The 27,270-nt window shown below is 47.4% G+C and overlaps 1 protein-coding gene across 1 annotated transcript in view; it reads left to right on the top strand.

Annotated features, from left to right (window-relative positions):
• UST (uronyl 2-sulfotransferase) overlaps nucleotides 1-27,270 on the top strand; it is a 340,533-nt gene that overhangs the window by 179,735 nt on the left and 133,528 nt on the right. Inside the window, exon 3 of the mRNA XM_075554408.1 lies at nucleotides 22,797-22,952. Within this exon, the coding sequence (XP_075410523.1) occupies nucleotides 22,797-22,952 (156 nt within the window). The remainder of the gene's footprint in view (nucleotides 1-22,796; nucleotides 22,953-27,270) is intronic.

Raw genomic sequence — 27,270 nt, 5'->3', positions numbered from 1 at the left:
TTTTGTTGCCCACTCTTAGCAACGTGAGGCTCTGGCTCATAAAGGGCTGGTTCTTGGACTCTTGTCCAAGTTCATTGGTATCCTGGCTTCCAGCCCACAGGGATATCAAAAGGGCAGGCAGTAGTAGAATAATGGCTTGATGGCTAATTAGCTAATTAGCTTCAGTTACTTACAGAGGTCCCAGGGCCTTTTTTTTAAACACGCTACACAAGATAAGTCTATTAATTATTTCTAAACAAAAAGGTTTAACTAACATCGGTTGATGGCCAGTAGTGAGTCCTGGAGGCATAGGAGTGAGCTGCTCACTCAGCCACTAACCACAAAGCCGGCAGTTCGAACCCACCAGCCAACTCCTTGGGAGACAGATGAGGCTGTGAACTTCCCAAAGGGGTAGTTCAACCCTGTCCCATAAAGTCACTATAGGTCAAAATGGCAGTGAGGTGAGGTCATGACCTGGCAGGCAGCCCTTCCCTCAAAGCGCCACCCTACGGCAGAGGGGAGAAATGCAGGTGCAGAAATGACTGGCTGGGGAGCCTGCAGCTTGTGTGAGAAGCTCCCATCCAGGTAGATCACAGGGCTGACATCACAGCAGTGTCCAGGTCTGAGATAGGGATATAAAGGCAGAGGGCTTACCATCGTTAATGAGTAAGAAAGCCCCTGCAATGGGTGGGAAAGCCGGTGAACCATTGGGTCTGGCACAAATCACAGGTTGCCTTTCCTCAGGGATGTATGTGCAGGTGTGTTATGTTAGTTTGCTAGTGTTGTCGTGACAACAACACACTCCCAAGCAAGTGTCCTTAAAGGAGAGGAATGAGTCTCTCCCCGTTCAAGAGGCGATAGGAGGTAACGGTTGGCGGTACAAAACCACCAGCCAGCCTGTGAGAGAGAAAAGCTATGTCCAGACATACCCTGCTCTGGTGCGGCCTGGTTTACATAACAAAGGAAACCCTCTTCCAGGATCCTATTGATTTAGGTGAAAAACAAAAACAAGGCAACTCTAAATTCACTGCCCTCCAGTCCGCGCTATGGAGTCCCTTCTGACTCCCAGGGACCCAGGGTAGAACGGGCCTGGTGGGTTTCCCAGATTGTAACTCTATGGGAGTAGAAAGCCCTGAGTAGAAAGTTGCAACACATTTGGGAGACACCCAATTAATTCTCAACAGCATCTTACAGATCCTCCTGTGGTGTGTTCCGTAGGACGCAACTAGGAAAAGTTCTCCCTCTTCAGGAAGCCTGGGGTCTGGCATTGAACCAGCAGCAAGGCGTCATTTGAGAAATAAGTGTCATCCCGTACCCCCCTTTCTGGGAGGGGAGACCCACAGAGCCTGCAGGGCGACTGCCTGTCTGAGAAGTTTCCTCTGAGCAGGAGGTGCCCACAGCAGCAGGACAGAGAGGCTCCCAGGACCCTCAGCATCAGGCTCCCAGCATGGAATGTAGCCCACCCTGGTTGGTGCCTGTCCCCTCTGCAGCCCCATTTCCCCTGACCGCCCCCTGCCCCCCCAGGCCCGGCTCCTCTCCTCCATGTTCTTGTGACTTGTCATCACGAGTCTAAGCACTGGCTGGCGCCCTCTCCCAGCGCACGGCCAGCACCCCTGCCCTCGTCTGCACCCAGTGTCAGCAGAGCCAGGGCTGGTGACGGACTATGAGGCCTGTCACAGGGCAGGGAGGGGATGGAGAGAGGAGCCTCCTGGGGGTGAAGGAGGTCTCCATTTCCTTTCTGGAAAGTCACAGTAACAACTACAAAAGCCCAAACCAAGCTCACTGCTGTCCAGCCCATTCCGGCTCATCGCAACCCTACAGTGATGTTGTTGGGAGCCACTGAGTTGGCTCCCATCCCTTGTGACCTTATGTTCCACAGAAACAAACACTGCCTGCTCTTATCCCTCCCTCACACTCATTGTGATGCCTGAGCCTCTGATCCCAAGCCATGTCCCCCTGCCATCCAGTCTGTCTCTGTTCATAGCCACCCTCTGTAGGGCTTCCGAGGCTGTACACCTTTACCTGAGCAGAGAGCCTCAACTTTCTCCCAATGAGCAGGTGGTGGGTCTGAACTGTCGACCTTATAGTCAGGAGCCCAGTGCTTACCAGAAAGCACCTTCAGGGCTCCATGAGCCCTTTGGCATAAAAACTCAAACCGATCTCTCTGCCATCGATCAATTCTGACTCAGTGAAAACTAGAGCTGCCCTGGTGGATTTTCTGAAACTAGCATTCCTTGCTGGGAGAGGAGAGTCTCTTCTTTGTCCTACGGAGCAGCTGGTGGTTTTTGAACTGCTGACCTGGTGAGGACCCGTTTAATGCAGTGTGGTGATTAAAGCACATTAAACTTTTATAAAGCAATTCCTCTAGGGCCTGACAAAGTGTTTATTAAACGGTCGCTCGTCTATGCTGCGTCTTTCAACATAGCTGTTACTTCCTGTAGAATACCCATTGTTGTCAAGTCAGTTTGGACTCAAGGTCACCCTCGGGTTTCCAGGGCTAATTCTTCAGAAGTAGAGGGCCAGAACTTTCTTCCCAGGTGCCTCTGGGTGGATTCGAACTTCCAGCTCCTTGGTTAGCAGTTAAATGCTCTAACCATTTACGTCATCGAAGCACTCCTTCCTCTACAATGAAAAAACTCACTGACTGCCACCAAGACAATCCCAACTCTTATCAACCCAATTAGGACAGAGTAGAACTGCTGTGGGCATTTCTAAGCCTGGAAACCGATGGGAGCAGAAAGCCTCACCTTTCTCCCAAAGAGCGGCAGGTGGATTCTAGCTACTGACCTGTGTTATCAGCCCAAAGCCTAACTCACTATGCCTCCACGGTTGGAGTCTAGACTAGGAGGCTTCAAATTGGCCTGGCTTTGAACTTCCCAGGAGCCCATAATGGAGATGGTAGCTTTTAGAGCGAAGACCTAGATGTAACAGAAGACATGTGTGCTGACCCGCAAGGCCTAGAATGTTTTCTATCTGCCCCCCTTTCCTCTGTCAGGCCCCTCCCTTGTCCCCACTCTTCCCTCCCCCCATTCGAGCGCTGCAGGCTTCTTTCTGCTCATTGCACCTTTGTCACTGGGCACCCATTGCTAACACAGCCCCTTTGTACAGAATTCCCCACAAGACCCCCAGCCCCTTGTCCACCACGGAGTCCCCAGCGTGTCCTAAGACATTAATAACAATTCGGTGAAGGAAAGGGCTGTAGAAGTGAGGTTGATTATACAGGCCTCCCCCTTTGGCCTGGGACCCTGACATCTGACTGTCCTCCTATGTGTTTGAGGAGCCCTGGTAGCATCGTGGTTGAGTTGGGCTGCTCCCTGCAAGGTTGGCGGTTCAAACCCGCCAGCGGCTCTGCTAGAGAAAGAGAGGAATGTTTACAGAGGCAGTGCCGCCTCGTCCTGCCATGGTCCCTAGAAGTCGGTACTGACTTGATTGCAGTGATTGGTTGGTCCAGTGGCCCTCACACTGGGGTGAACCCGCCAGGGACCCACTTCTCCGGGATTTGTAGTGCTCTCCAGAGCAGGAACTTGGCACGTGGGCAAACGCTCCTGCCGCTTCCAGAAAGACATGATCATGGCTTTCTTCGAGCTTCTGCTGCATGCTCTGAGGGCCGTCGCTTGGCACGCATGGCGACTGTGTGACAGAGGCCAGCTTCCCCATGGGCCCCCTAGCCGTCCTGTTTATGGTGAGCCAGTTGCCAGATCTGTGTCCTGCAGAGCTCCTTGGTGGGTTTCAACTGCCACCCTTTCGCCAGCAGCCGGGCTCTTCACGAGCGTGCACCAGGGCTCCCTGGCTTCCAGATAAACAACACCAGGCCCATTTGTACGGAGTCTCCCCGCTCCTCCCCGGCCTGTAGGGCAGAGAGCTTCTCGTTAGGGTTTGAGACCGCTGCTCGGCACAGGAGCAGCGGTCTTGTCTTTCCCCCAGGGAGCAGCCGGTGAGTTCAAACCATCGACCTGCCAGGGAGCAGCCCAGTGCTTAACCCACAGAGCCACCAGGGAGCCCTCCAGAGAGTCCGCATGAATTCCACCTTTGCACGTTGTTAGCCCAGGCTGCACCAAGACAGGGTGTGATGGCGGTTTGGTTTTTGTTTTCCCTTAGACTCTTCACTGGGAGAAGCAGGCGTGACTGTACCTGCTCAAGTCTATTACTTTGGGGCATTTAAAGACATTTCTTAAGCCTCCACTCATTTTTAAAATATTCACGCTGATGTTGAATTCCTCAAGCAGAAACACATGCACTGCTTTCTCTGAAGTTTGATGGAATTAGCTTCGCCTGTAGGTGGATGTGAGAGGCCCTCGTCTCGGGGCTACTCAGATACTAAGCACTGTTTTTTACTCATCTCAGAGAGAGAGAGAGAGAGAGAGAGAGAACGATGGTTTGTGCCTTGATGCCTTGTCTCCTGTGGCAGGGCCAGACGAGGCTGCAGATAAGAATGCTCAAGATGAAAGCAAGGCATTGGTGCAGGTGGGCCAGGTGCCTTCTCAGGAGCCTGAACCACATCCCCTGCAGCCCTCAACAGATAAGAAAAAATATTAATATATTTGCATAAATATATTTGTATATGAATATATGTACACTTATATAAGGGGACAGCAAAATGGTTTGTGGAAAAAAGGAATGAAAAAATAGTGGAATTTTTCAAAAAAAAATTTGAAGCCCCCTTGTTTATATCCTATTAGTTTAGTGGTTACTTGTTGGGCTGTTAGCTTCAAAGTCAGCCGTTTGAAACCACCAGTTACTCCATGGGAGCAAGGGCTTTCTACTCCCATAATAGTTGCAGTCTTAGAAACTCACAGGGGTGGTTCTACCCTATCATGTAGGATTAATACGAGTCAGCATCGACTTGATGGCAGTGAGTTTGGGTTTTGTATACTCATCTACATACAAACATGCTACACACATACGAACACAATAGAAGGCTTCAGAAAGTCCAGGGGAAAATTCCATCATCTTTTTAGTTCATTTTCCCACATAGTTTTTGAAGTCTGCTCCTATGGATAAAATGGAATAAAAAAGGATTTTCAACTAAAAACGATGATTTTTTTAAAAAATTCCAGTTTACCACAGGCTGCCTCTGAAAAGTAGGTGACTTACAGCTATGCTGACCAGCCGAGGCTTTGGGGGAAATTGCCAAGTCGCAGCTGTAAAGGATGTCTCCATAGCGCGCCTCGTGGCACTCCTCTGCGCATCAAGGGAGTTGTTTAAAAATGCCCACCCTCAAAAGAACATTGCTCTTCCGAACATTGGGTGCAAGTAGCTATAGGGGGAAGATTGTGGCCCCTGAGGGAATGAAGACCATAGGTCCTCCTTGAAAACAACTCCCAGAGCAAGGTGTTTACTGGTAACAATTTCCCAGGTGCAAGGAACCCATCGTGTGCTTGTACACAACTTGAAGCTGGGGGAGGGAACACAGGGCTGAAAGGTCCTTTTAGTTATATTTTTGAGAATATTGGTGTGTGTGTATTATGTGTGTGTGTGTGTGTGGTGTGTTTCCCAGAAAACTTGATCTGTCCTCAAAAGAGAGTTGTTACACAGAGAATTGGCCATGGTGACTGATCCTCCCCAGGCTGCTAGTGCAGATGCCTGTTTAGAAGCAAATATGTGCCCTTGGCTAGCTCCCTTTGACTTCCAAATCATAAACAGTTTATAAACTGTCTCAAAAAGGAGAGCCCTCGTTTCATGACAGAAGTTTAAAGTTCATGGACACAAAGAAAGAAAGCAGACATCCTTATTGAGAGCTTTCCAGAGGGAGATTCTGATCACAGACAGAAGCGATTCTGATCACAGAGAGAAGATGTAAGCAAACGCTGTTCAAGCTGCCATGTCATACAGTGTTTGCGGGACCTGAACCAGGGGTCTGAGACCTGGAGTGTCTTTCACAATGAATGCCCTAGATTTCCTGAGAAGATGGGATCTGTGGCCCAAACTGTTCTTTGGTTAGTTGGGCCCCACGCCTTGGCACTGAGAAGTGTGTTTGTTAGTGGACATCGAGTTGGCACCAACTCCTGACAACCTTATGTGTACCTGTGGTACTGAGAGGATATTATGTCAACCTGAAGATGTATAAAAGCATAGAGGTGGAACCCAACCTGTCAATTGGGTCATAGCCTGATGGTGCTACCTTGAGGGGGGGCGTGGCCCTCCTGGGACCTCTCTCTCTCTTTGCCAAATTGCCTTCCTGCTGGCTGGGACTCTGCCCCTGGCCCTGAAAGCTCCAAGTGCCCTGCTAATGTTTCCACTGACCTTGGATCCACACAACCCTGCACCCACCTCCCTGAGATCGCCATACCCGCATTCCGTATCACCTTTCTGTCTCATTGCAGGTGGCTACATGAATCTGAAGAGGGACTGGTGGACTAGTGTCAGACTTATAGACCTGTGTTGGACTGGGCTGGAATGCTTTCATGATATAGAATTACATCTTGATATAAAGCTCGTTCATATACATAGATGAGTGTCACTGGATTTGTTTCTCTAGCTAGACCAGCCTAACACAATAACCAAACAAAATCTTGCCTGGTCCCACACCATCTTCACAACTTTTGATACGTTTGAGTTCATTGCTGTGGCTGTTATGTCCGTTCATCTTGATAAGACTTTCCCTTGTTTCCTCTGGGGAGCCCTTGTGACAGAGTGGGTTATGCATTAGGCTGGTAACCACAAGGTCAACAGTTCGAAACCAACAGCTGCTCCACAGGAGGAAGCTGAGACTTTCTACTCTTATAATGTAAAGAGTTACAGTCTTGGAAACCCAGGACTGTCCTCCCCCGTTCTACAGGGTTGCTGTGAATTGGAGCTGACTTATTGGCAGTGCGTTTGAGTGGTGGCCCCTGATCCTCCCCCAAACACGATAGTCTTTCCAGCCATCGATCTTTCCTGATCTTTTGTCCAAACTCAGTGGGAAGTCTTGCCATCCTTGCATGTAAGGAGCATTCTGGCTGTATGTCTTCCAACATTTCAGTGTTCTGTGGAGTGGGGGTCTCTTCAGCTCAAAAGACAAGTGTTGCTCTTTCCTGAAAATTCTCTTATTTTTCTCTCTTCATTGGATAGTAATGTTCTGAAGAATGGCCATTAGTTTTGTTGGTTTTATCAAAATGTGTTTGGGAGTGACGGCTTTTTTTATTTAGTCGTGAATGATGGATACCTTCGATGTGCTAAGAACTCCTGATAGGAAGTGAGACTGGCTCCTCAAGGTCACCTTGTTGCTACTCTCCATCTCATTTCAACTCATGGGGAAGCTGTCTCTTGGGGGAGAAGGTTCAGTGTACAGATTGCATCTCTCCTCTCTGAGTGGTCATTCCTCTGTCTGGGTGGGGCAGCTGTGAGGATATGGATGGGACACACCAGCCAATAGCCCTTTGTCTGTCTTGGTGGAGATTTCCGAAGACAGGTTTACCTAGCAGCAAAGAATAAATGAACATATAAAACCGAGCCTACTGGTGGACTGTAAAGGGGTGCTCCAGGATCAGCTCCATAATGGGGGGTTGGAGTATCCATGCCTCTCCTTGTACAAAATTAACTCATTTATGGAAACAATGTACCTGTGAACGGATCCAGTATGTAGGCAGTATGACATTTTTTTCATGTGAGTGCAATTTAAATACCTTATTACCAGCTCCAGTTAAAAATACTTTCTGATTTCTGGTTAATTTTCCAGCTCAAGTTCACCTCGTTACTAATTCTCCATCTCATTACATTGCGTGGGGATGGTGTCATTGGATGGAAAAGAGCAAGCGTGCTGATTGTATCTCTTCCCTTCTCAGCAGTCAGCACCTCTCTGTCTTGGTTGGGCAGCTGTCAGGGGAGAGGGGGTGTATATGGGACACAACCTACCAATAGCCCTTTGCCATGTGTTTGCAATGAACTTTGCACCTTCCACTCTTACTCCCCTTTCTGCAAGTAAGGAATGGAGCTTGTCACAAGCGGGCGTGGGGGAAGCTAGGAAAAGGTGCCTTTTGAGTGCTGAAGTATAGCAGACCTTGCTAGTTAACCCATGCCAACCATACCTGCTGCATATCAACACCCAACACCTCCTTTCTAGTCACATGATAACAAATGTGCTTTTACAGTAGGCTTAGGGGATGTATTTTTAAGTAAACTAAAATCAGACATATGCAAAGAAGTAAAGCTCTATCTTGGAGTGAACCCTTCGATCTTAAATATCTGCATAAGCTCCAGTGCTTATGCTTGTCCCGTTTATAGCTACTTGTAATAGGTAAGAACGCAGAGAGATTTGGTAGGGAGAAAATCTACCCCAATGCATATTCATAACTCCCTATTTTGACCCAGGAAGTAGGATGGAACGTCAGGCAACTCGATCCATCTAAAGATGGAATGCCACAGAGGAACAGCGTGTTTTAGGACCTTGACCCCTTCGTTGCGATTCCTGGGAAATCATGACTCTTCAGGCTTTTTGTTGAACAGGCCCTTTCGGATCACTGAACACATAGCATATTCGAGAACGTGCAGGACACGGGCAGAATGCAGTCAGGTCTTCTGCCACGATATTAGCTACAGTGCCTTCGGGCTCAATATAATGGAGGGGTGGTCTGCACGCGCCCACGCTGGCACAGAGGACTGATTGTGCCAACCCGGGGTTGGATCTCTTCACTTCACGTTCGTTACAGAAGCCAGCGCAAAGGTTGCAAGGCCCTTACAAGGGTGGACAGACCTGCCAAGCACCTAGTGCAGTAGGGCTTATGAACACATGCCCAGCAAGACTGAGTCATGCATCAGTACATGTGAGCAGCCTCCGCATTCCGTTCACACACCCCGTATGTGGCAGGTGCATTCCATCTCTCCTTTCTGTCCAGCCTACAGGGACTCCAGGGGCTCCGTTTCTTGTGGTCTGAAGCGGAGCTGGCATCTGAGGCGGGGTAGTGTGCCAGCTATGAACTCCTTGTTGAGTGTGATTTGCATGCTGACCGGAGAACGACTCATAAAGAGCTGCAGAAGCCGCGTGAGCCTGCCTCGCCTCACAGCACAGGCGCTTTCCTCCCACTGGTTCGTTCCACGCTTGAAACGAGGCATCTTCCCGGTCAGGCATTGATGGCCTTCATCCAAGGTCACCTGAAATTGGAGTTTTTAATCAAACTGGAAGTCACCCCACCCCCTGGTTTTCTTTCTGAAGATTGCTTCAAAGTTTTAACTACGATCGCTCAATCATCACGCCCCCAAATGACTTCTGGCTCCTTGCAGAAATTGCTTCTTTGTCCCAGGGATTTCTTACAGCGTGCAGGGTATCGCGGTCCTGAGAGTAGGATAATGAGGTGGTGCATGATGGAGATAAGTATGTGAGATAAGCCAGAGTGGAATGAATATTTAAAAGCGTAAGATGCTATTCAGATAACCCACTCAATGTCTCCATATTTTGCGTAGCCCTCCCTGCCGTGGGCTATGCACCAGAAAGGAGCCTTCGACACACCTCCCTCCCCCCGCCCTACCCACTTGACTACTTCCACTTTGCACTTGAGGCCTCTTTGACCTGGAGAAGTTGCTCAAGGTCACTCGTTAAGGTCACTTGCCTACTTAAAGTGACAAAACCAAGGAGAGTGCTAAGGTTTCATGTCTCCCCTTCCACAGTACCCCCACTCTACCATACTGTTTCTCCGGTAGCATAGTCAATAAGAATGTGAACATTAAAAAGTCAATCAGTCAGTCAGCCCACTACCTATCGGTCTGTCTGTTATTCTCCGGTGGCCGGATGCTATGCCCCCTGTATTTCAAATACCAGCACCATCACCCAGGATGGATAGAGTTCAGCAGAGCAGACGAGGAAGAAAGGCCTGGTGCTCTCTTTCTGAAAATGAGACAGTGGATACTTTGCGGATGGAGCACAGCAGAATACTGTCTGATTAGGGCCGCACAGCACACCTGTTAGGTTGGAAATCACTACACAAGGGCTGCTGCCAAACCAGAAAACCAAACTCACTGCCGTCGAGTCAAAGCTGACTCCGAGAGACTCTATAGGACAGTATAAGACTGCCTCTGTGAGTTTCCCAGACTGTAACTCATTAAGGGAGTTGAAAGTCCTCTCTTTCTTCTGCCGAGAGGCTGGTGGTTTCGAACTGCTGACCTTGTAGTTAGCGCCAGCCCAACCTGTAACCATTACACCACCAGTGGGTTCAAATAGACCAAAGAAGGTGGAGATGGTGCAGAGCCAGGCAACATTCCATTCTATTTCATATTCAAAGGGCCTTCAAAGAGACCATGGAGAAATGGTATGAAAAGATCATGGGATTTTTCCATGAACTTAGAGCGCGTTCGTAAAATTGCCATGAGTCAGCCAGAGCCGGCTCTGGTGGTAATGAACCACAAAAATAAAATGATAGACTTCCTTAATCGTTTTAGGAGACAACTAGGATAGCATCCTTTATAATGATAAACAGGACGGCCGTGGCTTTTAAAAGCACATTTCATACTAGTTTCTTCCCTACCATCTATCTGTTTAAGAGACAGCTACTCTTTACTAATTATCCACTATGCACATAATAAATAGCAGGTAGACCCAGGAATGAAGCGGGTAGATTTGCAAAAGACTCACGGCTATATTGAGCTTTCTATCCATCGCATGGACCCTAGAACCAGTTCAAGGTGAAGCAGAGAAAAGAGAGACAGCACATGGGCAGCAATCTGGCAGGGCTTTGGGGAGAAGATGGGTGTGTGTATGTCAGAGAACGCAGAGACGGCATTTGGGAGCTGTAGAAGGAAGAGCTTGCAGGTCAGAAGACGTGGCAGTGAAGAACGAATTGTTGTTCATCGTGATTCATGGAAACCCCATCCACAAGGGGATGCACTGGCTGGTCCTGTGCCATCTGTTACCGGCCAGGGCATGGGACCTTTGGGACTTGGTGTTTCCTGGCTGGTTTTCAGGACATCCCCAGGTCTTTCTTCCTAGTTAGTTTTGGCCTGGAAGCTCCACTGAAGTTTGTCCTGCAGCATCGCAGCACACCCAAGCTTCCACCGACAGACGGGGTTGGTTGCTCATGAGGAAGCTTGGTTGAGAATCAAACCCCGGTCTCTGGCATGGGAAACCAGACAGCTCTTTGTCTAAGTGGAGTCCGGGTGCTACGCATGCACGGAAGAAAAGAGCCTGGTCGACAGGAGGATGGTGTGGGGAGAAGACAAAGATGCAGCTGGCTGGCGAGGATCCAGCAAGCACGATGGGCGGTGGCCATCGGGGCAGGAGCCCCCAACTGCTCTGTATACCTTGCGGGAAGGAGCCATGGGCTGGCCTTGCTGATGCCTTAGTGGAGATGGTGGCCTCTGAGTGGTGACTACTGAAGGAAGGAAGCGAACCTGGATGAGAGGCAACGACACAGAGACTCGCTGTGTGACAAGCCCAAGCACGGGAAGGCCACCAATAGCAGCTGCACGACAGAACCGGGAAGACTCAGGGAGAGGGAATCCATGTTCTTGGCCCAAATCAACGGAACGCTGATGCATTGACTTATGTTTAATGGACCTATTTCACAAAGGAGCGTGGTGAGATAGAGTTTAATGTTTGTAGCGGTTCTAGGTTCGGTCTTCACAGGATGGATGGAAATGAAGCTCTCATAGCTTTGAAAGAGAACAGCAAGTAATGGGTTCTAAGAGCCCTCTGGGTGGCTGAGGCTCAAAGGGAGAGAAGTCACTGACCCCCCCCCCCCCCCGAAATAATCACTCACTCACTGCTATGCAGTGGCAACTCTCCAAACAACAACAATACGCGGCCATCAAGTCATGCCGACTCATAGTGAGCCTGTAGGACAAGGTAGACCAGCCTCTGTGCTTCTCTGAGACGGTAACTCTTTACAGGAGTTGAAAGCCCCATTTGTCTCCCACAGAGACACTGGTGGTTTCAAACTGCTATCCTTGTGTTTAGCAGCCCAACTCGTAACCACTACACCACCAGGGCTCCTTCTAGCAACGGTGGGAGACGAAGATGAGCGCTCACTGTGTGGACTGGGACTGCCTGAGGTCAGAATGCAGGCCTTGTTAGGTGTGGTCATGACTCTTCTGGTTGGTATGATTGACCACGAACTGGGTGGTGCACACTGCTAACATGCTCTGTTACTCCGAGGACACCCTCCCTCAGTACCAAAACAAAACAAAAATCTAACTCACTGCCTCTGAGTTGATGCCTGACTCACAATGACATTAAAGGACAGGATAGAATTGCCCCCTGTGGGTTTTTGAGACTCTAAGTCTTTATGGGGATAGAAAGCCTTGTCTCTCCTGAGGGACAGCTGCTGGTTTTGAGCTACTGACCTTTGGTTTCGCAGCCCAGCATGGAACCACACCCCTCCAGGGCTTCTGTAGACCCAGAGGGGCCCCAGGAAAAGGTCTAGTGCTCTGCTTCCGGGAAAAGAAAACAGGAAAAGCAGCCATTGAAAAGCCCAGGGAACACAGTTCTTCATGCAGCGCAATTTCATTCATCAAAGCAAATTCATTTTCGGAAAAAAAATCAGTATTAAGGATCTCATATTTTGACAAGGTTTCTGTCCCAATTTCAGTTTACCTCATGAACTTATTGAGCAGCATCATGATAAACGGAGAACAGGCTGAAGTCGTCAAGGATTTCATCTTGCTTGACTGCACAATCAATGTCACAGAAGCGGCGGTCAAGAGATCGAAGGATGTGTTGCATTGGGTCAATCTGCTGTGCAAGACCTTTCTGAATGTTGACGAGCAAGGATGTTCCTTTGAGCAGTAAGGAACGCCTGACCCAAGTCACGCTATTCTCAGTCACCTCAAAGGCATGTGAAAGGTGGACATTGAATAAGAAAGTCTCATGCAGAATCTATGCATTTTAAGTAAGGTTTGGCAAAGAATTTTGAAAGTACAGTGGACTGCCAAAAGAATAAACAAATCTGCCCCAGAATAAGCCCAGCCAGGAGGTAAGGACGGCAAAACTTAGTCTCACATACTTTAGATGTTACCGGGAGAGGCCAGTCCCTGAAGAAGACTTACCTCATGCTTGATGAAGTAGTGGGGCAGCAAAAAAAAAGCAAGCCCTCCACGAGCTGGGTTGACGCAGTGGCTGCAACCGTGATGCCAACGTAGCAGCAACACCTGTGAAGATGGTGCAGGACGGGGGTGGGGGGTGTTTTATACTGTTGGATATAGGGTCTCTGTGAGTCAGAACCAACTCCACAAAGCTAATACCAACAGCAGTCTTAGCGATGTGTTGCTGTCCCCACATGTGGTTGACTGTAACAAACAGCAACGTGTGCTCTCACCGTGCTGGGAGCTACAGATCCAGATTCAGAGCACCCACTCTTGGGAAAAGGTCACGGTTTAGGGGAATGTCCTCGTCTCTTTGAGCATCTGTGGCTCGACATTCGCTAGACATTGCCATGTGTCTTCATATTCCCCTGAGTCTTGAAGCTTCTCAGTACAAGGATGGGCACTGGGATCAAAGATCCTGAGGCCCCTCCTCCTCCTCTCACTTTGGACCGTGTAAGGGATGCAGGCACTCCCTGGGGAAGTGCCCCTGAACATCAGATCTGGACTGTGGCCTGAGTAAGGGTGTTGCAGCCCACCTTCCCATGCAACACATCAGATCGCATTATGGAGGATGATTACATCATAGCAGCACCCTCAAATAGCATCACTACGTAACTGCCAAGTCACTGAACTGATGGTCTAACCAAGTTGACACATATATTTGGGAAACACAATTTAATCCATAACACCTAACCATTCATTTAATCTAAATACCCATTTTCTTACCATTCTGGGTAAATAAGCATTTACTGTACTGGAAATAGAGGAGACCTGATAGCATAGTGGCTATGTGTTGGGATGCTAACCTGAAAAGAGGCAATTCAAAGCCACCGGCTGCTCGCCTGGCTAAAGATGTGGCTTTCTACTCCTGTAAAGAGTTACAGCCTTGGAAACCCACAGGGACAGTCTGCTCTGCCCCATAGGGTCACTAGGAGTTGTAAATGATGTGATGACGGGTTCTGTTTGGTTTGGAGCACTGGAGGTACATTTATTAGGTTAATCGTGATTAGCAATTCTGGTGGGATTTAATTGGCACTCCTGTGAGACCACAAGGAAGACACCCTGATTCCAATCTCGGGTCACACAGGAAGCCCACTTACCCTCCTGATCCCACAAAACAACACAAGGAATCACAGAGAAAGCTGGGGAATCTCAACCACAGCCATTCCTGCCAATCATCTAGGTGGAAGCTCTTCACTAATAGATTCCCGACTTTCACCCTAGACATTCCTATTCAGCTCGTCTGCATGCGAGGCCCGCAAATTGTCATGTGTTCTAATTCACTCTGTAGGGGACCCAACCACTTGGGAAGCCCAGCTCTGTAACAAGCCATATGGAATAACAGTTTGTACTTACAAACACCATGGGCGGCCTAAACAACAAACATCTGCATTGGGAGAAGTACAGCCAGAATGCTCCTTAGAGGCAAGGATGGCGAGACTTTGTCTCACGTACTTTGGATGTGTTATCAGAAGAGGCCAGTCTCTGGAGAAGGACATCGTGCTAGGTAACGTGGAGAGGCAGCACAAAAAGAGGAAGGCTCTCGACGGGGTGGCTGGACACAGTGGCTGCATCAGTGAGCTCGCACATGAGAGACTTTGTGAGGGTGGCATAGGACAGGCAGTGTTGGGTTTTCTTGTGCACAGGGTCGCTATGAGTTGGAACCGACTCAGGGACACCTGACAGCCACCACCACAACTTCCATCAATGCTAGAACCCAGAAGAGTTTATGTAGTCTTGATCTAGATCAATTTGCTTTGACCTACAAAGTCCACCTGGGCATCAACCATTTGACAGTGTTGACTGTAGTATCCTGGCTTTGGAAAGATGCCTGTTTATTTAGCATGTTCCACCCAGGTCTATTGGTCCCTGGGGGTTTATGGCATTTGCAGATCTTACAAGGTGACAAAGACATATAATTCATAGAGAGATATTTTGGACTTGCCTTCACTTTGAAACATTGGCCATAAAATAGCAATCACAGATGTAACATTCACATAATCATGGTTGCCAAGGATGCAGTTTTTTGTTTTTATTGTTGTTTTTGAGTAAGGAGAGGTGGGATATGGGCTCTTTGTGTGTATTTCTTTAAAGAGCACCAAAGACAAAATTGTTGTCAGGTGCTGTCAAGTGCATTTCACCTCATCATGACCCTATCATGGAACAAAACATGTCTAGTCCTGCAGCACCCTCACGGTTGTCACACATGAGCCCATTGTTGCAGCCACTTTGTCAATCCATCTCATCAGAAGTCGTCCTCGTTCTCACTGTCCCCTACTTTACCCAGCACGATGTCCTTTACCACCTGACAACCTTTCCACAGAATGTGAGTCTTTCCCTCTTCTCTTCTAGGAAGCATTCTGACTCTACTTTCTCCAAGACGGGTCTCTTTGCTCATTTTTGATCGTGCTTCAGCTAGCACCATCATTCAAGCGGGTAGGGTCTTCCTCACTCAACACCTAATGTCCACCTGCATAGGAAGCAGCTGAACACACTAGAGCTCGGGTCAGGGGCACCTCAGTCCTCAGAGTGACGTCTTTACTCTTCAACGCTTTGAAGAACTCTGGTGCCCCAGGTTTACTGAAGCATTGGAGGAGGGCTTACTCATCAAGGAAGAGTATTGTTGTTGTAGGTCCCATCGAGTCGGTTACAACCCATAGTGACCCCGTGCTCAAGAGAACAAGCACCGCCTGGTCCTGGGCCATCCTCATATCGCTCCTATTCTTGAGCCCATGGTTGCAGCCACGGGGTCAATCCACCTGTTTAAAGGCCTTCCTCTTGTCCACTGCCTCTCTACTTGCCCTTCTCCAGGGACTGGTGTCTCCTGGCAACTTGTCCAAAGTATGTAAGACCAAGTCTTGACATGCTTGCCTCTAAGGAGCACTCTGGTCCTGCTTCGTCCCAGACAGACTGGTGGTTTGTCCTGGTAGCAGCCCACGGCGCTTTCCCTATTCTCCAGCACCATCATCCACATGGATCCATTCTTCTTCCGTCTTCTTGATTCCATGTCCAACTTTTACATGCATGTGATGCAATGGATAATACCATGGCTTGGGTCAGGCGAATTTTACTCCTCAAAGTAACGTCCTGGCTTGTCAACACTCTAAAGAGGTCTTGTGTAGCAGCTTTACCCAACGCAATGCATCTTTTGATCTCTTGACTGCTGCTTCCATGAGCATTGATTGTGAACCCAAGCAAGACAAATTCCTTGACAACTTAAACCTTGTCTCCATTCATCATGATGTTACCTATTGGTCTAGTGTGAGGATTTTTATCTTCTTGACACTGAGTTGTCATCTCTACTGAGAGCTGCAATCTTTGATCTTCATCAGCAAGTGCTTCAAGCCTTCTTGCTTTCAGTTAGCAAAGTTGTATCATCTGCATGTGCACAGGTTGCTAATAAGCCTTCCTCCAATCCCAATGCCACATTCTTCTTTCATACAATCAAGCTTTCCTGATTATTTGCTTAGCAGACAGATTGAATAAGTATGATGAAAGGCTCCTTGTTGTATGTCTTCAGTCTAGTAACATCGTTATCACAAGTTTCTAATCACAACCAGTATAACCAACCATGGATGATCCATTACTCACATCCCCAGAATGCTTATGTGGAACTTAGAGGAACCTATCAGTCCCTTTGTCCTTCTTGAGAACTCAGTCTAGAAGCTCATGGGAGTCCAGAGTCTTCGGGAAGCCCATGGGAGAGAAAAGTAGCAGGCAGGTCATGTCAAACACCCTACTTTGGCGCATAGTGACGAGGGTCTTAAAAGCCTTGGAGTACCCATCTAAGGTGCACCCATTGCCTCCTCCTGTCCAGGAGAAAGAAGAGTAGTGAAAATGGAAAAGACATGGAAACCAGTAGTCCACTGGACCAATGGACCATGCAAGCATCAGTCTCTACAACTGTGCGACCAGAAGAGCTAGATGGTACCCTGCTACTATTACCCACAGCACTGAAAGGATCACATTAGAAGCTCCTAGGCAGAGTGGGAGAAAAATCTGGAGCAGAAATCAAAATATCAAAAGATGCCATGGTTATCAATCATGTAATGACTGGTAGGATCTTAAGACTCGCCTTCAGTCACCCGTCAAGTCTGGAACTGAGCTTAGCCTTCTACTAAAATAATCAACGCTTTAAGATCAAAATGGCAGCATTTACCCAAAAGTTAGGAAAGGAGGCCCAGTGAGATCAGGAAACGGGGAGAAATGTGGTTTACACGATGGTACATTGAGGGGCTTGCAATGGGTGAGCGGAGACAAAATGCGTACACGTTGTTGAATGCATGATCTGCTCTGTGAGCTATGATCTGTCACCTAATGCCTAATTCATCACTTCATCATACACTAACGTTGATGACCTTCTTTGCACCCCTTCACTTAATTCATGATAAACTGAGGAGGATAAAGAATGAAGAGGAGCAGGATGTGGATTTTCTTCACAACTCCTGCTCTGTCATAGGCGGGCCTGGCCGACAGCTGCCTTGCATAAAAAGCACTAAAGTATATGTGAAATCCTGAATTATGCATTAAGACAAGCAAAAGCTGCCCCATGAGAAGCTTAGTGACTGCAAAAAGACTTAAAAAGACCTTTTTAGCTCAAACGTCAAACCCCATTTTATCCAAGTGCCATTTGTCACTTGGCAGACAGAAAACTCCACCACCACTTCAGCCTGCAGATCATTAGCACGGAGCCATGGTGGTGTGTGCCATTGCCACCTGAGATAGTGCTAAGGCCCCAGTCCCTGCTTCTCAAAGTAGGGTGGAGAACACTGTTTTCGTGAAGTCTGCTGTGCTAATTGACCTTGGCATTCCCCCCAACAATGTACTTTGACCCCCACACCCAGCAACTCATTCTCCAATGTGTTTGGTTATGTCTAAAACATGTTCAAAATTTTGTCTCATGTATACTCCACCGCGTTCATGGGTATATTTGCAGTCACGGTAAATACACATATACAGATATCCTCTGCCAGTCATATATATCCGTGGATACACTCCCGCTTCCCTCCCACGCCTGTTCACCCTGTGTGTCCATGCAAGCATCTACTTGAGAAGATTCCCACCTTTCTTATCTCCATCGGTCTGCCAGGCTGCTGCGTGGATGTAATGCTGCTTGCAAAAGCTTCAGAAGGCCCGAGCTTCGATCATTCTTGTTGCTCTTCAGTGCCGTGCTAGGAGACAGGAAAGGATGCTTTCCCCACAGTGGCTGAGCGGTTTATTTCTCCCGAGTAATTATCCTTGGGGTTTGCAGTGGCAGCTTTGTCCAGACCGTGGGCAGTACCTCGTCTGGTCATCGAGACACATCCTACTGTAAACACCATCAGCATCATGGCAGGAACACCAAGCTTAGTTTCGCCTCCTTGGGGGAGAACTTCGTAACTAAGAACATAATTGATTTCTCTGACTGTGCACAATTCTGCAATGTTGCCAGGGAATAGACTTTTTGGGTACTCCCTGATTAAACCATACATAAACGCGACATTTTACAATGGCTCTCTTCTCATCTTGAAGATTCTTTATTAGCGTTTGGCCCTACAGACCAACTAGCATCATTTGAAGGTGCCGGTGGTCTCTCACTTTAATGGAATTAATACAAGGAGGCTTTAAAAAGTTCATGGGGGGGGGAATCCTATTATCTTTTCTGTCCATTTTTTCCAGCGACCTCTTTGAAACACCTTTGCATTGTTAATCAGTGTTGCAGGGTACATGCATTAAGTCTTTTAAAGCAGCCAAGGAAAAGCAAATGTCTGCAAAGGTGTTTTTGTTTTTTTTTAATTATTTATGGAGAAGGCACCATGAAGACACATCATGGAACCAGGTCGTACCCACAGGAAAAGCTCCCTAGCGGGTGAATTGCGTCAGAGTGGTACATGATTAGCTTTTCACGCGAATGAAACAGATTACGTTTCACACCAGTGACAACTTCCCTTTAAGCTCAAAGTCTCTGAGATGCTACGGCGCATAGGCATGAAGTGTTCAGGGTCCGACAATGTTCTGCTGCTATTGACAGGGTTTCCCTTGGCTAACGCCTCAGAAAGGGGCAGTCCTTCTCACAGCCTGTTCTTAGTCTGGACGCTGCTGAAACCTGTTCAGCTTGGGCGGCCCTGTTGGTATTCGACATACCAGTGACATAGCTTCCAACCTCATAGCAACACGAGAGCTACCACAGTGCAACAAACTGAGGGACACGTGGTGAAGTGACACAGCGCTGCATGGAAGGGCTTAAACATGAACGATCGTGAGGATAGCTCAGGACCAGGTGGTGCTTCCCTCTGTTGTACAGAGGGCTGTTGTGAGTTGAAGCCTCTCAACAGCACTAGAAAACGGCATACTGCGTTGTATTTTTAACTTTGGGACTTTTAATGGCCTTTATGAGTAAATGCTGAGGGAGGGGATCCTTTGGCTGTTATCTGTTAGGCTGGGTGCTAGATACTGTTCAATGCCAAGTCTTGAAATGGAAATAATATCTTTACTGGGGATATAAATATTTAATCATGGGTGCTTTCTATATTGACTCCTTAGTCTATCAAAATTTTTATTGCTGGGCAATTAGGAACAAAAAGGAATAAAAGCCATCCATATTGTAAAGGAAAATGTAAAGCTATCTCCATTTGAAAATGACATGATGTCATACATAGGAAATTCTTTAACATCAATATATAAAGATTTTTAAGCTGTCAGAACTACTGAATGAGTTTAGTCAGGCTGCAGAATATAAGATCAATATAAAAAAATCAGTTGTATTTCTACTGGTGAATACTCCAATGAAATTAACAAACACAATTTCATTCGAAAAGCATCCAAAAGAAAGAAATTCAACAAAAGAAGTGTAAGATTTTCACACTGAAAACTATAACACATCCCTGAAATAAAAATTTAAAAGAATTAAATAGGTAGAAGGCATTAATGTTCATGGATCGGAAGACTTTGTTTTGTTATGTGCAGGAAACAGAAGGGGCCCAAAATATACAAAACAATCTTGAAAATATAAAAATACATGAAATTGGAAGCCTCCAATGTCCCAACTCCAAAACATAAAGTTACAGCAATCAAGACTGTGCAGGATATGTGATTAAGCTTTTTGAAACAAAGTAATAGAATTGAAATGGAAAACCCAGAAATGAACAAGTAAGATATACATGTTGTTATTAGGTGCCGTCTAGTCAGTTCCAAATCCTAGCAAATTCATGTATAACAGTAGAATTACGCACACACAGAAATTATCTACAAAAAAACTGTAGGATCCAGATCCAGCAGGCATGAAGCCTGCTTTTAAAAAGAGCAGACCACGCCCCAAAGGACTCATTCTTCCAGTTACATTGAGGCTTGACCTAATCAAAGAGGACTGTATTCCATCACAGCGACTGGCATGGAGTCGATTACATTGCATTAGATCCCATCATGGTAGATTACTTCCAGACTGCTGAGACCCTTCAGCAATCATGCGGTTTACTATGCTGAGATTGGCACAATCAGGAAGAATGGCATTGCATACCTAGTTCAAAAAGGACATTTCAAGATTAATCTTGAAGTACGATGCTGTGTGTGATATGTTTATATCTATCTGCATTCAAGGACATCCAACCAATATGACAATTATTCAAATGTATACACTAACCCCAAGCTAGTGGTGAGGAAGAAGTCTACCAATGTATTCAATCTGAAATTGATCAAACATACAATCAAAATGCATTGATAATTATTGGCAACTAGAATGCAAAAGGTAGAAACAAAGAGGCACAGTAGTTAGAAAAGATGGCCGTAGTGATAGAAAAGTTGGAGATTGCGTGACAGAATTGTTCATCACAGATAAACTTTTTTCAACAACACAGAGTGCCTAGACACATAGGCTTCTTCAGAGGCAATATACAGAAATCAAATTGACTACATCTGAAGATACCATGGTGAAGATCAATATCAATAGCTAAGACCAGGCCAGTTGCTGCCTGTGGAGCAGACGATCATTTGTTCATAGGCAAATTCAAGTTGAACTAAAGAATATTGAAACAAGTCCACAGGAGCCAAAATACAATGTTGAGTCTCTCCCACCTGATTTCTGAGGCCATCTCAAGAATAAATTTGACTCATTGAGCACTGATGACAGAAGACCTGATGAACTACGGGATGACACCAAGAGCATCAGTCATGGAAAAACAGGACTGTAGTGGATGTCAGAACAGACAGGACCGAAGTGCATGTCAGAACAGACTCTGAAACTCGCTCTTCATCGTAGAGTGCCTAAGGCACATGGCAGAAACGATGAAGTCAAAGAACCAAACAGAAAATTTCCAAGGGCAGCTCGAGAATACAATCCTGAAGCACAGCTTCCTTGGTTTTAATCAACGCATATTACCTTGTTCTGTTCACATAACTGTCACTCTATCCATATAGAGGTTCCCTATGTGCACAACGAAGGGTTCTAGAATTCCCATTCTTCTCTGGGCTTCCCATGGTTTGTTATGATCCATACAAATCAAATGCCTTTGCGTAGGCAAGGAAACACAAATAAACCTCTTTCTGGTATTCTCTGCTTTCAGCCAAGAGTCATCTGATATCAGCCATGATATCCCTTGGTCAATATCTTCTGAATCTGACTTGAACCTCGGGCAGCTCTCTGTCAATGTACTGCTGCAACTCTTGTTGGATGATCTTAAGCAACATTTTACTTGCATGTGGTATCAATGACATTGTTTTATAATTTTGAACATTCTAATGGGTCACCTTTCTTTGGAATGCATACAAATATGGATCTCTTCCAGTCAGTTGGCCAACGAGACGTCTTCCACATGTCCTAGTATAGATGAATGGGTGCTTCCAGGGTTTCATCAGCATGTTGAAACATCTCAATTGGTATTCCATTATCCTGGAGCATTTGTTTTGCCTAATGCTTTCTGTGCATATACCATGCAACCGAGCAATTCTATTACTATTTATATATTCAAGATAATTGGAAACATACGTCCATGCAAAAATTTGTTTACAGATGTTCCTAGCAGTATTAATCATGGTATCCAAAGAATAGAAATAATCCAAATGTTCACCAGCTGATGAATAAGGAAACAAATTGTGGTATATCCAGATTATGAAGTATTTTCCAGTCGGATGAAGGGCACCATGGTGACTAGAAAACAAACCCAGTCACTACCGTGGAGTCACTGCCGCCGCATACTGACCTTACAGGACAGTGTGGAACTGCCCCTGTGGCTTTCTGAGACTGTTACTGTGTGTGGAAGTCGAAGGGCAGTGAAAAAGAGGCGCCATGACTGTAGCAAGGGCTCCAACATAACCATTGTGGCTGCGACGCAGGCCTGGGCGGTGCTTGGTTCTGTAGTATCCAGGGTCGCTAAGAGTTGGACCCAACGGGACCGCACTGCGTGCATCGCACATGATATATGCTACAACGTGGATGAACCTCAAAAACATTCTGTTCAGTATAAGAAATCAGACACAACAAGCCACACACTGCATGGCTCAACTTACCTGGCACGTTCAGAATCCCGTAGAGACGAAAAGTGTATTAGTGTTCTTCACAGGCTAGTGACTGCTAACGAGTTGAGGTCTCCCTTGCAAATGATCTAGAATTGGATCCTGGTGATAGTTGTACAGCTTGCTGAACACAGATAGTCTCCAATTCATGCTGGACTTTTATCCCAACAGCTTGGTGGTAACTCGGCTCTCCTAAGTGACATCATGGAAATACACGGTAGTCTGTCGCTGCGCGTGTCTCATTCCCACATAGCCAACATTTATTCCTTGTTCTGAAATTGGGGGAGCAATCGTGGACATTGAAATACACGGGTGTCAAGTGTGCTGTCTCACTTTTTCCCCAGGTCCTCCCGTTCCCGAGCCAGGTGGTCTACAACAGAGTGGGCAAGTGTGGGAGTCGCACTGTGGTCTTGCTCCTGAGGATCTTGTCCGAGAAACATGGATTCAATTTGGTCACTTCTGACATTCACAACAAAACCAGGCTTACCAAAAGCGAACAAGTGAGTTGCCGGGTCCCCCAGCTGAGCTATCTTTTCCTTCCGCGGGTGTCAGTAATCCGTGGGGTCTTCCAGGAATTCCTGGGAACTCTTGTCAATGAGGAGTCCATGGTCGCCTCTCGCCGCACCAAGGTGGAAGGAAACGTACCAGTTCGGAATGAGTTCTTTTTGAACTAAGAAGTGTCCCTAGAGGGCTGTTTTTATTATTACTAATTAAGAACTGTGTCGACTTGTGTTTGTCTCTTTAGCTAAAATTAGCCCTGCATAAATAAGTAATTGTGCTGCTGAGTGTGACTAATGCTGACATCTTGACAGTAAAGTGAGAAAGCTCTCTTGTAATACGCCTTCCTCCGCCTTTTCTCCGGGGAGCCCTCAATCTGCATGCTACCAGTACAGCAAAATCCCTCCCCCGATCAGGGATTCCATTGCTTGATGGAACAGTTATTCCTTTATGGTAACAAAAAGAGCACTTGGGAGTATTTTTTGGGACCATGGGGAGTGCTGGTGGAGCAGTGGCTATTCGCTCGTTATTCAAGGTCCTCAGTTCAAAACCACCAGCTGCTCCTTGGAAGGAAGCTGGGGCTTTCTACTCCTGTAAACAGTTCCAATTTCAGAAACTCACAGGGGCAGTGCATACCCCAAGAGAAGGCATCGACTCGATGGCCGCGAGCTCGGTGTGGGTTGGGTGCTGGCATGCGGGTGGAAGAATGAAACTAGTTGCCCTTGAGTCAGTCCAAGGTCCTACCCAGTCAGAGCAGAACTGTGTGCCACGGGGTTGGCAAGAGCTGAGTTTGCTAAGGTTGACCACCTCGGTCCTTCCTTTCAAGCAGCCGAGCACAAAGGTTGCATTTTCACAAGAGCTCTGAAGGCCGAGTCTGCTTTGTAAGCCTGTGAACTCCAATGCCATTGAGTGGATTTCAAGTCCAAGTGACCCCTTCTCTAGGACAGAGTAGAACTGTCCCCTCCTTTCTGAGGTTCACTCTTCCCCCGTGGAGCTGCTGGTGGGTTCCAGTTGCACACGTTTGGGTCACCAGGCCCAATATTTAACTCACTGTGACCCCGGGCACTTTGTAACCCTGTACAGGGCCAGAGTGGACGGTCTCTTTTGCGGTGCTTTGCTAATGCAGATATCTTAGGCCTAGTGCTCTGGTGGGCAGTTTTCGGAATCAATGAGTTTGTCAGCTTGGATCCCAAATGGCTTTGGCTTACCATCCCTTTTTCAGGACCAAGATTACTCAGTACTCCCCCACCCCTCACAATGAAAACCTTTTGTACTGTAGCCCCTAACCCAGGATCTTGCGTAGGAATCTGCTTTGGCATATCACCCACTTTGGGAAACTGCTGTCGATCCTGGGTGAGAGAAGCCACCCAATGAGCCATGGGGCAGCAGATCTGAGTTCGGGGATAAGCAAGGACCATGGCTTAATGTGGCATTGAGATCACAGTTCTGAACATCCTCACCCATGCCCATTTCTTTGGGACTCAATCCTAACTTTCCAGACCTGTACCCTCATGAGCGGATGGAATTCCATTGCCTGGGTCCCAGTAGCCTAGCTTGGAGGAGCGTGGAACTGTTTTAAATGAGCCTTGAAGCCCAAAGTCCTTTCTTGACCCCGGAGGCAGGGGTGCATAATGATAACAACTGATACAAGGAGATATAGAGAAACCAGGGATGAGGTGCTAAGGAGGGAAAGGGGATTTGGGGAGTAAATAATGAAGGCAGGAGGCGGGGAGAGAGCACTAGAATGGATTGTGATTGCACAATGCATTTTAAAGGCAATTTAACTATGGCGTGTGTGTGTGTGTGTGTGTGTGTGTGTGTGTGTGTGAGAGAGAGAGAGAGAGAGAGAGAGAGAGAGAGAGAGAGAGATCCTCTAAAATTGATGTGGCAATGATTGTACAATTCTCCTTGATATCATTGAATGATTGAACTATTGAATTATTTATAATGCAAATTATGTGTCAATAAAACTGCTGGGGGTAGAGGGGAGGAATCAGCAATTGCAAAAAGAAACAAAGAAACAAAAACAAAATACTTGCTCTAAAGGCAACTGTAGAGTTGCTTCAAGAGACAAAACCCGGAGCTTTTTCCTGTCCTAAAGAGTTGTAGCCTTGAAAGCCAACAGGGTCCTCTGTCCTGTAGGGTCACTGTGAATCAGCATCCACTTGGTAGCAGTGAGTTTGAGATTTTTGAGATGAGAAATAAAATCATCCATCCAGTCTGTGGGAAACTTCCATGTTCAAGTCTATGAGCCCTGAGTTTAAATCATCATTACCAACCTGCAAATAAAAAGAAAAATCAGAAATGGGAACTACAGGGAGGAAGTAGGGCATGTGATTCTCCATTCTGGGGAATGTAATCAATAACATGAAATAAAACGTGTCTGCATTGTTGAGTAGAAAACTGATCCGCTCTATAAGCCGTCACTTCATGGACAAATACAATTTTTTTAAATAAAGCAAACAAAATCATCTCCAGGTTTATCCCTCAAAGTAAAATGATATTCAGTGACCATCTACTGAAGCATTACAGAGAGAATCCTTTCTGAAAACACCAGAAATCCATTGTCTCGCAGCACTGGGACTGCAAGTCCGAATTCAAGGCCCATAGCTTAATGTCAAGTTGTCAGCAGGCAGAGCTCTCGCTAAAGGGGCAGGAGAAGAGGATTCCTTCTTACACCCTGGCATCTGGTGACCTCAGGCATTCCTTGGTGTGCAGCTGCGACGTCCCTCCACCTTCCCCTGGCCACCTTCCCTCTCTCTACGTCCCTCCACCTTCCCCTGGCCACCTTCCCTCTCTTGACGTCCCTCCACCTTCCCCTGGCCACCTTCCCTCTCTCGACATCCCTCCACCTTCCCCTGGCCACCTTCCCTCTCTCGATATCCCTCCACCTTCCCCTGGCCACCTTCCCTCTCTCTACGTCCCTCCACCTTCCCCTGACTACCTTCCCTCTCTCGACATCCCTCCACCTTCCCCTGGCCACCTTCCCTCTCTCTACGTCCCTCCACCTTCCCCTGGCCACCTTCCCTCTCTCTACGTCCCTCCACCTTCCCCTGGCCACCTTCCCTCTCTTGACGTCCCTCCACCTTCCCCTGGCCACCTTCCCTCTCTCGACGTCCTTCCACCTTCCCCTGGCCACCTTCCCTCTCTCTACGTCCCTCCACCTTCCCCTGGCCACCTTCCCTCTCTTGACGTCCCTCCACCTTCCCCTGGCCACCTTCCCTCTCTCGACGTCCTTCCACCTTCCCCTGGCCACCTTCCCTCTCTCGACCTCCCTCCACCTTCCCCTGGCCACCTTCCCTCTCTCGACATCCCTCCACCTTCCCCTGACCACCTTCCCTCTCTCGACATCCCTCCACCTTCCCCTGGCCACCTTCCCTCTCTCCTGTCTGTGCTTCTCTCCTCTTTCACAAGGACCCCTCTCCTGTGGGTTAGGACCCACCTGGCTGCAGGATGACAGCGTCGATTCCCAGACAGGGCCCCCTGCACAGATACATGGAGATTAAAGCTTCGCTGTCTTCTTCTCTGCAAGATGTGATTTGACCCAGAACCGTGGTGGTGACGGATGACACACACTGGATGAATAATGTTGTTGAATAGAGTAGGTTCTCTTTGATTTCCTCACCCACCAGATGGAAGGACCTCTGCTGTGTACTACAGGAAAGTGGCTGCAATTTAAAAGCAAAGGTTGTTGGAGTTTTATTATATTTATCTGTTTTCATAACTATTTAATAGTTGTTTTCCTGTGAATCTAAGTCTAAGGGTCTGCTTATCTGATATGTTTAAATATTCTGAACCAAGTAATCCAAACTTGCTGCTACTGAGTCAGTGCTGCTGCATAGCAACCCCCTGTGAGTTTCTGAGACTGTAACTGTTGACGGGAGTGGAAAGCCCAGTCTTTCTCCCTCAGAGCTGCTGGTGGTCTTGAACTGCCAACTCTTTGGATTACAGCCCAACACCTCACCTCTACACCACCAGGGCTCTCTGTGAAAATTGTCAGGTGGCCCATAGCTACCTCATAAAACACAACAGCCATAGAGCATTTCCCACCACTGAAAAGGGATTCAGAGAGAGCCAAGACAAGATGAGACATTGAGGTGTGCAGGGATGCTCTAGAGGCAAGAACATGCACTTTATTGTCGTTGTTGTAATTAGCTGCCCTCGAGACAGCCACCGGCCCATGGTGACCCCGTGGGCCATCACAATGCTGCCCACTCCTGCACTGTGGCCACTAACATGTCGGCTCATGGTCATCCTTAGGGTTTTTTTGGTTGACTTTCAGAAACAGATCACCAGACCTTTCTTCCTAGTCCACTGAGT

The sequence above is a fragment of the Tenrec ecaudatus genome, chromosome 7 (genome assembly GCF_050624435.1).
Source record: "Tenrec ecaudatus isolate mTenEca1 chromosome 7, mTenEca1.hap1, whole genome shotgun sequence".
Classification (NCBI taxonomy): domain Eukaryota; kingdom Metazoa; phylum Chordata; class Mammalia; order Afrosoricida; family Tenrecidae; genus Tenrec; species Tenrec ecaudatus.
The sequence above is the reverse complement of the archived record's forward strand: the minus strand, read 5'-3'. Positions and strand labels throughout refer to the sequence as shown.